This window comes from Etheostoma cragini, chromosome 23, assembly GCF_013103735.1.
Source record: "Etheostoma cragini isolate CJK2018 chromosome 23, CSU_Ecrag_1.0, whole genome shotgun sequence".
NCBI lineage: Eukaryota > Metazoa > Chordata > Actinopteri > Perciformes > Percidae > Etheostoma > Etheostoma cragini.
Window position 1 is genome coordinate 13,551,120 of NC_048429.1, and position 13,765 is coordinate 13,564,884.

A 13,765-nucleotide genomic window follows, 5' to 3' on the forward strand; every position below is an offset into this window, starting at 1 on the left:
TGTGCGTGTGTGTGTGTGTGCGTGTAAGAGATTAGAAAACCGGTTTAACTCGCGTTGAAATCATATACTACAGTCTATGATTTAATCTGTGTCGGACTACAGGTTTAAACAGGTTTGAGATTTAAAATACTCAGACTTGACACAAAGCTAATTTCATACAAGTAGATTACGGATGTGGCGTCAGAAGCCTAGTGTGCGCTTGTATGTATCGACCAAGGACTAGCGACTCGAATCACCAATGAGACGTCTGTCATATCTTTGCTTTGTACTCGTATATTATTACTATATTATGTGTGTTGTTTACGTCTGCATTACACTAAAATTACTTTGTACATTTATATGGGTTTTAATGATTAAGCCCCGCCGACGGTGCACGCTGACATTTTGATCACGCGCGTCTGGTGAGTCATTCGACAACGGGCATGTATCAGGAGAACATTTTTTTTCTGGTGGGCGGGATTTGGTAAGAGGCGTTGTCGCACACCAACAAGCTCTTCCAGGATTAGCTAGTTATATACCCACTGCTCGTCACACATTTTCATACATTGCACATTTAGGCGCTCGGTGCTGCACACTATCCGTCAGAGTTCCAAATATTTCAAGAAATAAAGATTAAGTAATGGCCAACTACATTCACGTACCAGATGAAGCTCCTGCTGTGCCCAAAATAGATGTTACAGTGGACGAAAGCGACTACAGATCCGGTGCACTGAAGCTGTTGAAGGAGCTGAGACCGAGTTGGAAGCCGTCTGAGGTCAAAGTGAAGGTGCCGTTTATTTAATTTCAGCAGTTTACTGCTTATCTGCTTGGGGTCATTATGTATCCCCGTCTCTCATAGCTTACATCCTTTTCTCTCAAGTTAAAGTCGTTTAAAATGGCGAAAACTGATGTTAGCTAGCAACGCGTTCTCACAGAAAAAACTCAAGTTAGCTAATTTATTCCAGGAGCAAATGACACACGAAACCAGCTATTATATAAGGACACCAATGGCACCTGAAATGGCCAAATTTATGTTAATATCGTTGCAACATAGCTGTAGATGTCCATGGACAGACAATTTCCTCGCTATATTAACGATAAAACAACGAAACATACTGCGGTAAATTTAATTTCCCCCCGCTAGGGTTCATGTTTTTTCTCAGCAAATAGCATCTGCGTCAGTGGGAGTTTCTTGACGTTTTAGTGCAAACCCAGGCATACCTGTTCATCTGAGTGACTTTATTGACGTTACACTAAACCTGCATAATAAATAATCACCCGGGTGACTGTTATGTAAGGCACGAAGTACCAATTTTGCCTGGGGATAGAGGCGAGGTGTGTCTGTCAGCGTACAAGTATCATCTTAGTTCGTGTGCCCTAGGCCTAGGGCCTTTCTGAAATGCAAGCGATTGTTCAAGCTGAGACGCTGCTCTGTGTTAACTGTACATACTCTGTTCTTTATAACTTATAGAAGAAATACAGATGACTAACCGAGCACGACTACTACTTTTATTTACTTAACGTTATCCGATAAGTGTCCTCTTTGATCTGCCAGAGTTAATCAAATTAAAATAAAGCAAGCCCACCAGGAAACACTATGTCCTAACATAACATAACATTACATTATTTTAGAGAACGATGGTGAGACATATGCTCAACATTACAGCCTGGGCAGGTTCCCAGGACGTGTATTATTTTTCCTTTCCAGTAACAGACTGGGGGCGTGACTCCACTTGGTAATGACAGTGAGGATGGGAGCTGGTCACATGCTTCACCGCCACCCTTGCCTAGATTCATCAATGAGGGCAAAGTGGGAACTCAGCAAATGCCTGTCATTGCTTCGTAATGCGAAAATAAAATTCCTGACCGTCTGGTTTTTCTCCCTTATGGAGTAAACAATCAAGGCTGGTATGTTGCCACCCCCCACCTCCCCTGAAAAACTCATATTCAGCTTAAATCAACCCAGGCAAGCCCCAATTCGTTCATTGCTACATTCATTCTTCTTTTTTTCTTTAGTGTAGCTTGCCAGATTCTGACTCCTCTCAGAACTTATGTCATACTTAAAACAATGTAGGTTTTCATGCACGGTCTCACTGTCGTCTAACTGTAGGCGTCAAGCTAGATTGTTGAAGCGCAGGACAAATTGTGATTTCCCACTTGATTCACCCGTTGTCCACTCTTTCCTCTGTTTGTCTCTGCAGTTTTTCACAGATGGAATAACCAATAAGCTGCTGGGCTGCTACGTGGGTGCAGTCATGCAGGATGTGGTTCTGGTCCGTATTTATGGCAACAAAACAGAATTGTTGGTTGACCGGGAAAATGAAGTAAAAAGTTTCAGAGTACTACACGAAAACCGCTGTGCCCCACACCTATACTGCACCTTCAACAATGGCCTTTGTTATGAATTTCTGCAAGGAACTGCCCTGGAGCCTGAGCACATTCGCAGCAAACCTGTGTTCAGGTAAACAAAAAATTTGCTTTGTTATGTAAGAGTGTTTTCACAAAGTTGTTGAAAGAGAGACACAGCCTCAACCACACACACTCATTCCCAAAATGTAAACGGTACACATCTCTCTGGGAAGAAAGGATTTCATTTTTTTTTAAGCTGAAATCCTTTCTCTTCCTTATCAACTTATTTGCTAGACTGGAGCCTAGTCACATATTTCTGCTTGCTGCACTAATTCAAATCCTTCCATTTTCTGTCTCTTCTACCTTGCAGTCTCATTGCCAGGCAGCTGGCCAAATACCATGCAATCCATGCGCACAATGGCTGGGTGCCTCAGTCTGACTTGTGGCTGAAGATGGGAAAGTACTTTGCTCTCATCCCAAAGTACTTTAAGGACCCTGAGCAGAACGCCAGGTGAGACCATGTAGACTGTGATGTGGCTGATAGACTGTCAAACTTTTTCATGTGCCCTCTGAATGTTTTCATGACTCACTGGAGTACTTAGTAGTGAAGAGGCTATTTTCCTTGTACAAGGGTAAACCTGTTTGATTGTATGTAAGCCGATTTGCAGGCATTTGTCACTATGACACCTTCTGGCAAATACAAATAAGATTACATTAGCAACCTGTGCTGACATTGTTACAGTACTAGCTTCTCAGTAGCTTAGCTCTTTTATTGATTAAATAGTGCTGTAGCCTCCACGCAAGCTTAATCTCTTGTATATTTCCGTTCTCAGTTATCTCCACGTGGAACTATAACTCCTTTCCTCTTGGCAGTGAGTCATTAAGGACCAAATCAAACTCTGTCATGTGCAATGACACAGCACAATAGTTCCCATTGTCAGTGGTAGATATCTCAAAGAGAACATAGAATGTATTTCAAATCTCAACAGGTGTGACTGTCACTGTACAGCTCTGGCCTTCCTAAGACATAACGCTGTTACTAGAATAAAAAGATTAATTGCTTTTTCAGTCCACTAAATTGGAATTTTACTTTTTATAAAACAGACGTTGACGAAGGTTTCATTTGGGAACATAATATAAAGTTAGGGAAACAAAGGTAATATATAACAATATATCGAAATATGTTTAAAATACCAATAATATCTTATCGTGATAATATTTCATTGTGGGGCCTTGGGTTATTTTCTGAGTCTTGTATCAATCTTGCTTAAGCTAAAAATAATTACAGGTATAGTATTGCTTAACTATTCTTTCTTAAATCTAAATATATATGTTGCATATGTTTCCCTCTATTCTGGGTGTGTCAGTGCCAACACAAAACAAATACAGGTGTGCTACCTCACAGGCAAATTGAGCTTTGGTGGTTGTAGTCGCTGCGGTTGTTGTGTGGACTTGAGTAGAGTCAGTCTTTTATTCTAGGAGTAAAATTGGGAGGATTTCACTTGACTTTTTATTCTGTAAATTAAGCTTACTTTTTCATCCACTCTGCCCCCTCAAGGTTGAGAATGGAGGTGCCGAGCCCACGGTGCCTCCGAGAAGAGCTGGTGTGGCTCCAGCAGAGCTTGTCTGTGCTGGGCTCCCCCGTAGTGCTCTGCCACAACGACCTGCTCTGCAAAAACATAATTTATAATGAGGAGGCAGGTGAGTATTAAATGCACAAGTGTAGTCATAGACATTACTGTGTGACTGAATTGTGTTGTAGTGTGAACTGCATTGGTCTCTGCACTCAGGTAGGCTTGCATTAACTGGACTTCCTCAACCCTTGTCACATGCTTCACTCATTATCGGTGTTTGCATTGGGCTGGAGGCGTAGAATTAGAACGGTCAGAAAGGACTTACCTGTGATTTGGCTTTGGTTTTGCTCTAGATGGAATCCTTATTTGAAACAGGACAAGCACAACACAAATTAAAGTTGTTGATTAATGGGGATTGGAGGGTGGGGCAAAGTTAGGTACATCTTGCCTCCAATCAATTTGACAACAATTTGATTTAGTCTTTTGACTTTGAATTTCATACATTTTTCAAATCCTTGAAAGACCCCCTGTAACGAGGCTTTGTTTAGAAGTGCTGTTTCTGATATGGATTTCACTTCCTGTCGTTCTAATTCTTTGCTGCAAACTTAGAACGTAAACAACTGTTTTCAGCCTTAACAAACTGCCATTACATCATTCCACATGCCAAGTCTTTGTGTTATTGACAGCAGATGTTTTTGGTGCGTTAGCAATGTTTGTTTTTTGATGGTATGAAGGCCAAGCAACCTGTCCTCATGCAAACTTATTAGCTTGCTTTTGTACTGAGCGACTTAAATCATCCTGGTCAATGAGACTGTACCAGTCAGTGAAACTGTTCTAATCATTGTCATTGTAGCAGAGGTCTTTCGGGTTAAATGGGTGGGAACAGGTTTTTTTTCTTCTTTTTCTTGTATGCGGGAGGTGGGGTGGGGGTGTTGAGCTGCCAGTCCCCTCGTCGGGTCGCGGCGAGGGGCGGGGCCCTTCTCACAGCTCCTTGTGTCTAGCCTTTCTCCCCTAGGAATGACAGCCGAGGCTGTGGCTGCCCTGCGCCGCCCTGCCCTGGGGAGGCAATGGAGAGAGACAAACCTCACGCACAGTCGGCTTTGAGGGCCCTCACGTAGTCTGCCCACTGCTCAGGCTAATCGGGATGAGTTCATGTCAAGCAGTAGGAGCCACGTACCTACCTATGTCCCTCCAATGCTACTCGCACACCATTTGTCCCTCTGACAGTAGCAAGGCTACTTACGATGCTGGTTATTACACACATTTTATTTAATGGTTTGCACTGGCTTTGAATCACTCTAAGCACCAGCCAAATGCCTGAAGTGTAAAGCTACTTTCCGTCACTGCTCCTCACTGCGCAGACCATATAAGTGGAAGGATATGTCTGGCGATATTCTCTATTTTTAATTTCAACAAATCCCATGGAAAATATCAAAACCAACATTGAATTGATCGGACCAACAAGCATTGCCTGTTTAGCCAAACCCCAGTATAGCTAATTCCTCTGTGCCATAGAGCTCCATTGTTGTTTGGGAACAACACAACAGTGAGCCAATCTCTTCCACTGGGTGACATGATGAACACAAACAGTGTAGTTTAACTTAACTTCATGAACCATCATGCTGCTATAAATAAAATTATTGTTTACCTAATAATATAATATTACAGTACCCAACTGGTTTATTTTTCAACATGAAAGTACATTTGTGATAAATGGGGTTGGGGCTGAGAGCAACAGAGCGGCTGTGGTAATTGGATAGCATTGTGAGAAGGATTAATGCATTGATGGTTTTAGTACTTTCATAGGATTTGTTGTCGTAACAATAATATAGAATATCATCAGCTTTATCGTTTGAAGCTTAAACATGCCTCTGTAAAAATGCGGAGAAATGCATTTGCCTGAGCTCTAGTGGGTTTAACTGGACACAGAAGTCACGCTTCGGGTTCATATCCTGGTTTAGGAGTCACGGTTTGGTGCGAGTTTGGTACTGCAGGAAAAATGCAGGATCCGTTTCTTGTCATTCCATTTAAACAGACAGTAGTGCAAGTGTCAAAGACGGACACAATCCTCCAGCTTGGGATTGAAAGCACTTTGCCCACTGGCAACTTTGGTAAACAGATTTTGTATATATAAAAAAAGGAACATTTCAAAAACGTCTGTATTCAATGTTTTTCCATTCACTTTCCATTTAAATAACCTATGGCAAAGCAATGCGGAAACCCCATACTTGCCTTGTAGACTACACAAGTCTATCTCTGTTGTGCTGACCTCAGTACATGTTGATAACTGTGTACGACTAAAACAATTTGAGCGGAACGCGCTTGTGAAGTTTGGTTTCGCATTACGTGCATCAGCACGTTCTGTGTGTGCATGAGCACACCGAATCGTGACCCCCAAACAGTGACGGTAGGCTACGATTACAAGAACCGGTAACAGCCCTTCTGAGCACACCGAAAAAGTGTACAGGTAACCCTAGCTCACAGAGAAGTAGACATGAACACCTGCAGAATCTCATTAGAATCTGTGGTTCTGCATTTCAAACAAATGCTGACGTGAAAAGATAACCAATTTTACTGGGATTGGGCCAATAGCCAGCATTGATACGATATATAGTTAATGATCAATGCTGATCTTTTGCACAGACATTTAAAGGACGATGCACAACATCCTGTTATATTTGCTGACTTGCAGAATCATCTTTCAGGCTTCTATAACTAAGGTGAGGTTATCAGTACTTCTGTCTGCAAGGATTAGTGATTAAAACCCAGCATAGAAAGGAATTACCCCTTATTCCAGTACTTCTAGTTTAATACATTAAACACTGCAAACACAACTAGACCACACCTAGAGATGACAACCACAATGTAATGGACACCACAATAGAGTCCAGAGACTTCAGCTCCAAAAATAAGTACTACATTTCTAACCGCGCCCAACTCAAGTGGCATTAACACGTAGCGATCCCTGTCCTCATGTTTTCTCCTTTTCACTTAAAGCCTTTTGCCTCGAATAAACCGAGTATGAAAAGAGACTGCACAGCTTCCACACTGCTTCCTGTCACTCCTCCGCTGTAGTTGCTGAGTTGAAACCACTTGTCTGCCACACGTGACAGCAGAGAAGCCACCACTTCCTGGATTGATAAAACCATAAACAAAAGTATTAGAAGCTCAATCACTAGTATTGCAGAGATACTGCTATGTTTTAATCTACTCCTCTCTTTTTGTCTCTCTTTATCATGTCTCTCAGTCTCCACTACAGGCTGCTTTAGTTTCCCTGCTCCTTTCACTTTACTCATCCGTTGCAATCAACAAAACTGTGTCCCAAGGGCCACAGAATCTGCAGTTTAGCAGCCAACAGAAAGCGTCTCGAAGATTCTGTCATTTGCAGAAGCTTCAGAGGTGTCACAGTATTGGGTTCACGGTGGACCAATGAGACGGAAGCATTGGAGGGGAGTGTTGTGAGAAGGGGAAGTAGGTTTGCATGTGCGAGGAGGGGGAGGGAAGAAAAGGAATGGGAAGTTTGGCAGCAAGGCATGATGTTTTTTGGAAACTGCGTGGGAGCAAGAATGGGTAAAAGACAAATATGTCAGTGTGAGAGTGAGCATGTGTGAAAGATGTTTGCCCCAACCTTTTCATCTGCTGCACAGGGGGGCTATAGCCACTGCCTGGAGGTGTTCAGTTGTGTCCCGCTAGGACCTACACGCCGGCTGGTAACCCACCTCAAAGTGTCTTTCTCTGTAGTCCAGCACCACCTCAAAAACTAATGTGCCATATGTTAAGCCAAAGAATGTAGCCAAGGCCAAAACAAAATATTAAAGAGTGGAGACATTTAATCATATGTATTGTTCTTTAAAACTCTTAATTGATTTGTCAATATCTCTGTAAGAACCGGGCTTGTAAAAGTAAGGGTTTGTATTTTGAGATCAACCATCACCATTTTTTTTTTTATATCAATGCTTCCTTCTTTGTTCATTGTTAATGCTAAAACCTCATATTTTCACTGCCCTTCAAATGCATAAACAACACATTATTTGACTCTTCCTCTCCATGCACAAACATGAGATTTCATCTTTTCAAATGCCAGTAGTGTATTTTAAGCATTGAAGCTGTTTGTCTAGCACTGACTGCGCATTGACTTCAAACTGTATGGGACCCATAGACATCACAACACTAAACAAAAAAAGGTATTAAATTGGCATCTTTAGTCTGGATCTAAGAGCTATAACTCCAGTTGTCTCTCTGTTACTGGCCAGTAAATTTTCTGCTGTAAGTCAACAAAGTTCGAGGAGAGCATGTATCGAACAGTGTGTTGCTGTACATTTGTTTTGGCAGCTCACTGTACTTTTCTACAGACCACTTTTGTGTCTCTTTTTATTTTACTATCTTCCTCCCTTTGTCCCTCTGCTTTCTTTGCCCTTTCCCCCCCATTTCTTCAAAACATCACTTTGACTTGTCAATTTTTCCTTTTTATTCACTGCATGCTTCCAAAACAAACTAGTCTCTGAAAAAGCCAATTGTACTAAATTTTTGGCCCGCCTAGATTTTTGTATGCATTTCCATGTGTTTCATCAGGATTTGCACATGTAAAAATTATTTTGGTAATGTACACCGGCTGCCTATTTTGTGGTCTTGTGGATAAAAAGGCTGGTATGGAAGTTACTAGTACATCAAATCTGTTTACCAAGTTATCATTGTAAAAGATTGCTCAACCTCCACGAAGATGTGCAAGCTGTATGTTCTTGAATGGGTTGTTGCCTTGCCGTCATAAAAAATACATTTACTTAACAGAGCTTTTATTTAGCATACTGTATATATGTTGACTTTGACTTCCCTAAATCTTAACCGCATGACTGTATTTGTCTTAAACAGCATTGTAGTGCATGTGTAGGAAGTATTTGTCAGTAGTTCATTTCAGAAGAATACCTTAAGTTTAAACATGTCTTTCCTAACTCCTTTCTATTTCCTTTCAAGTCCCCCTCTACAGTCTACTTTCCTCAAAATGCAAGCTCTTACTTCTTGCCCCACAATCGGCTAACTAGCCAGCAAGACCAGTCAGACAGGAAGAATGTTACAGTATGAAATAAAAGCCTTGACATTCTGAGTTATCGAAGGGAAAACACATCATAATCATGTTATGTCTGCTTCCAGTGTCCTGTCTAAACAACAATGCTTCTCTCTCCAGGCAATGTAAAGTTCATTGACTACGAGTATGCTGGGTACAATTACCAAGCCTACGACATTGGGAATCATTTCAATGAGTTTGCTGGTGAGTATGACTTGTACTGATTGACTTCCTGTGTAACAAAAGATTGGTGAATAAAATGTCCACTGAATCTGTAACTTGTGTGTATATGTGTTGCAGGCCTGAATGAGGTGGATTATAGTCACTACCCAGAGCGGACCTTTCAGCTGCCGTGGCTCCGCTCCTACCTTGAGGCCTATAAGGAGCACAAAGGCCAGGGCAGTGAAGTAACTGACAGAGAGGTGGAAATTCTTTATGTCCAAGTCAACCATTTTGCACTAGTAAGCATTTACTTTATTTTTATTGTGCATGCATGCATTACAGTTCACATTACATTATAGTAAATCAAAGTTGTCTGAGTGCACTTAGGCCTATGTGTCCAATATGGCTGCATGATTCTGGGTAAAAGGATTGTCCTGTTTATTTTTGCTAATCTAATCTTCTCCTTAGTTATCACGAAGTTTTACTTTTGATTTGAAACAAAGAAGCATATTAAGATTGTAATCTAGGAATGACTTGTGACCCATGATGATGAGTCTTAAATAAAGTACAGTAATGGGCCTAACACAGAGCCTTGGGCAACCCCACATGTAACCTGCAAAAATTGTGCCTTGCAATTATTTAATTATTTGAAGGTATTGGTGCCTTTTCCCAAAATAACTACTTAACCAGGAGTGAGCTACCCCTTTAATTCCATATCTTTGCAATTTCTCCAAAAATAAGCTATAATAAGCTGTTATATACCAACACTATATAATTAATTTTCTATTGCAGTGGATATTTATATTAATGTTTACATTAAGAATTTACCCCAAAGCAGTTACAATAATCCAAGTTTTATTTGACAAAACACGAGCGCGTAATATATCCCTAGAGTCAAAAAAACCCTGAAAATGGCTATGGCCGTTTTTACCCCTCAAAAATTCAGCCTAACTTTGTTATTTAGCCTCCAATGAGCTAGCATGATATGGTTCCTGTGGATCGTATAGTTTAATGACTAATATTGGCTGAGATCGCGTGTGGTCCTGTGGGTCTCTTAAGATCAATCTTGGGAATTCATCGACTTTGGATCATTCACTTGAAGATTGATATGAATTGAAAAATGTGCTTCTGTTTTTTCAACCACAGCACTAATAGTTAAGTCATATGTTAGTCTTGACATACACTGTGTGCTCAAGGGAATTTATAGAATTGAAACTAAACACTGGTAGAGCACAGTGAGCTTCCTGGGGCCTTATGCAGGGTGGTTTTTCCAGGCTTGCTGCCAGGTGTTCGGTCAGAAAACATGGTTTATAGAATGATGTGGTCAGAGTGATGTTAGATATGACCTGAGCTACCTGCTCTGAATTTGAGAGACTAATCTTTGTGATGTGCCTGCTGATGCGACCTGCAAATGGGAGGCTTTCTTAACGACAACTTGAAACCCTTCTGAGGCTCAGCTCTCTCCCCTGAGCCACACTGTGCCTTGTTTACTGTAAAGAGGAAAAGAGGGCAGTGTGGAGGATGGGCAAGGGAAGCAGTTGTCTTTCTTTGTCAGCTTTTTGTTGTTGCCATAGGGTTTCTGCTGACTTTGTACAAGCTTGAGTGTGCTGTATTTGGTAATTAGAAACGACATTTGTTTTCAGACTGTGAATACACACTAATCCTTTGTGTCTCTGTGTTCTCCTTCTTCTCTGTGTCTAGGCATCTCATTTCTTCTGGGGTCTCTGGGCTCTGATTCAGGCCAAGGTCTCAACCATCGACTTTGACTTCTTGGGGTATGTTTCCATCTTGAAACAAACTGTCATTCATACTTTATCAGAAGCTTTTTCACGAACATTTGAAGAATCCAGATTGATATAATTTGTCATCTCAGTGCACAGTGTATTTAAACAGTCTGATATGTTTGCACTGGTATCAATGTAGCTAACATGTCACCTACATTTTTATCTTATCTTATTGTTGACTCTGCTCTTCTCTCTGTCTCTCAGATATGCAGTCCTGCGCTTTAACCAGTACTTCAAGATGAAACTGGATGTGGCAGAGCTGAACTTACCAGAGTAAAAGCCCCCGCCCTCTTGTGTTCTTTTCCTCCTGCTCTTCCTCCCTTCCAATCTGCTCTGAGACTCGCACGACGACTGCAGAGCGCCCTGTAGGGTTTGTTTGTAGGGAAGAGCCAGACTGAGAGTCTGTCCTGTTCAGTGCCTACAGGTTCCCTCTACATGTCCGCATCTCTATAGACTGAATGGACCACAAGCTTCTCCATTCTCTGCTGTCACCTTTTGTTAACTGGCAGCCCAACTCATTTGTAATGTGGGCATATGTGAAGTAGAGACTTTTAAGACCTGCTATAATGTGAAGCCCACATGGCTGAATTTATTCTGGTCATATTAATTATTCTAATATCAATTAGGATATAAACATGATATCAGCATATTGTATTTATATAAGCAGCTTTTCTTGTAGCTCGAATTACTTAGTTGGTAGTGGAATGTCACCTTATTCACCACCAACCTATAGTAATCGCCTACATGAACGACCGGTGGCCCCAACACTAACCTGATCACCTGGAGACCGCTTCCTCATTTGTGCATTCTAGCCAGCCAAGCTAATGACCAAATTTATATCTGCATGAAAGCTATACAAAGCCTGCTTTGTTTGCTAAAGAACCAAGATGAAAGAATAAAAAAGAAAGAAATTCCAACATGGAAAGGCCAGTGCTGTCCCTAAATCCCATGTGAGATGAGGCAAATCACTCAAAAACAAAACAAAACATAAACTGAAAACAAACTTGTGGTCTGCCTTGTGACTCTCTTGTTTTCACCCGCATTTCCATCAGCATATTTCGCATGGGTGGTGCACCAGAATAGCTGTGTAGCCATTGGGCTGTGTAGTTTGGTAAGAACATGTGTGTTTTGGCTTTCTGGACTGAAGGTAGAAACCTTGAATTGGAGAAGAGCATCAATAGTTGCACTATGTGTATCAGTGAGCAGTCTTTTGACTTGAGGGAGATTTTCACTGTAATGTGTGTTCCATGTTTGTTTTGACACTTGGCTTTTGTCAAAGGTCTTGACTGGGGACAAGCTTGCGTCTCACTGTAATTTGAACATTCCATGTTCATAATGCTAGATAGGAAATTTGGTTGTACTTCACATGGTAAGTTAGCAGTGCTAGGGACGTTATTCACTGTGACATTGACTGTACTAAACGAGACCAAACCATTATATTGTCTGCTCCGTGTCAGGGAAGGTTGGGAATCGTCTCTAATATTACAGAACGCTGCTGTTCAGTCCTGATGAAGGTTGTTTAGACTTTAAGACCAGATTTCACTCCCGTGTGTGTATTAGGACAAGTGTGATACGGCCTTGCTGACTGTCGGATTGCTAAGCCATTATTGGTATGCACATTTTAAAGCGCCCAATGTAGAAAAATATTTGGGGAAAAGAAAGTGGACTTGGTTGCTTACATACATACATACATACAGTACATACATACATACATACAGTTTTGTTAAAAACATTGTAATGAAAGTCAGCTGTTAGTGGGACCTGAGGAGCAAGAGCAACCTTTTTTTTTTTTTTTTTTCTCAGATGGTCTGTTGGAGAAAAAAAATATTGGTTGCTGTCAGTGACTGTTCTTGTTATTCACCTTTGACCTCCATGTTAAAATGTTCATGGTTTTTAAAGGAGCTTTAGGAGGCCCTTTTTAAAAACTAAAACAAATTAATCTCTTGGTTACTTTAACAAGCCTACACCAAAGTGCTGACATCTGTTTTCTTGCTTTTTTCCGTAATGCACACTGTATCATGTTCCATGTAGCAAAAAAAGAGAATTGGTATAAATATTATAGACTTTTTATACTTGTTGTTGAGGCTGAGGTCTTTGAGAGTGTGTAGATGTTTGGTAATGCAGTAGCAGATGACTCTTTGGGCAAATATAGCATATTTTATAAAGAAGAATAAAAAAATTAAAAGTGCCAGAAGAGCAAGTAATTTTTCCGAGCAACTTAAACATGAGCGTTACATGTAAAATATGGTGAAACACATTTTCTTGTTTACTCCAAAACCGTTTGCAAATCGCATGTTGAGCCAGCTGCTCTCAGTTGCACTACGTGTGCAAAGCTCCTTGAAGAGCCATTACTGACAAGACTGGTCCATGTTAACACTCCTCTGCCGGGGCGCCTGTGAAAGCTCTTGTTTTGAAGTTTTAACGTTAGGCCTATTATTTTCTTTAAAGTGTTGTGTTTTTCATGTTGTTAAATTAAGATGGAAGAATTTAAGAAGTGGTTTATGTCAGGCCTAATATGAATTTAAAATGTGTGTTTATATTTGGTGTTAAAGGATTTTGATACGTTACTGGTTTGACTTGAGTTGGAGGAACAAGAGAATGTTTTCTGTTGGGTTGGTAGTAACTATCAGACTAGATTTACACAATCCGCAAAATCGAATGCACTTGTTTAATTTGACTGCCTCGTAATCAGAATGGTTAAAATTTTATGAATAATAACTGCTGAAATAGTTCCTATATGCCTAATTTCCCCATCCATCTGAAAAGAATACATTTTCACTGTACATTAGACATGGGTCATTGTAGTACTGCTAATAATATGAACCTCCACTACTGTTTAACATTGTACAAAAGTC

The 13,765-nt window shown here is 40.8% G+C and overlaps 1 protein-coding gene across 1 annotated transcript; it reads left to right on the forward strand.

The window, feature by feature from the left end:
- The first annotated feature begins 459 nt into the window (after positions 1-459).
- On the forward strand, positions 460-11,896 carry etnk1 (ethanolamine kinase 1). Its single transcript, XM_034864041.1, has 8 exons — positions 460-766; positions 2,181-2,440; positions 2,699-2,839; positions 3,887-4,029; positions 9,085-9,168; positions 9,265-9,425; positions 10,828-10,901; positions 11,115-11,896. The coding sequence occupies exons 1-8, from the start codon at positions 620-622 to the stop codon at positions 11,185-11,187; spliced, it is 1,083 nt and encodes a 360-aa protein (XP_034719932.1). The 5' UTR covers positions 460-619; the 3' UTR covers positions 11,188-11,896.
- The last annotated feature ends 1,869 nt before the right edge of the window (positions 11,897-13,765 follow it).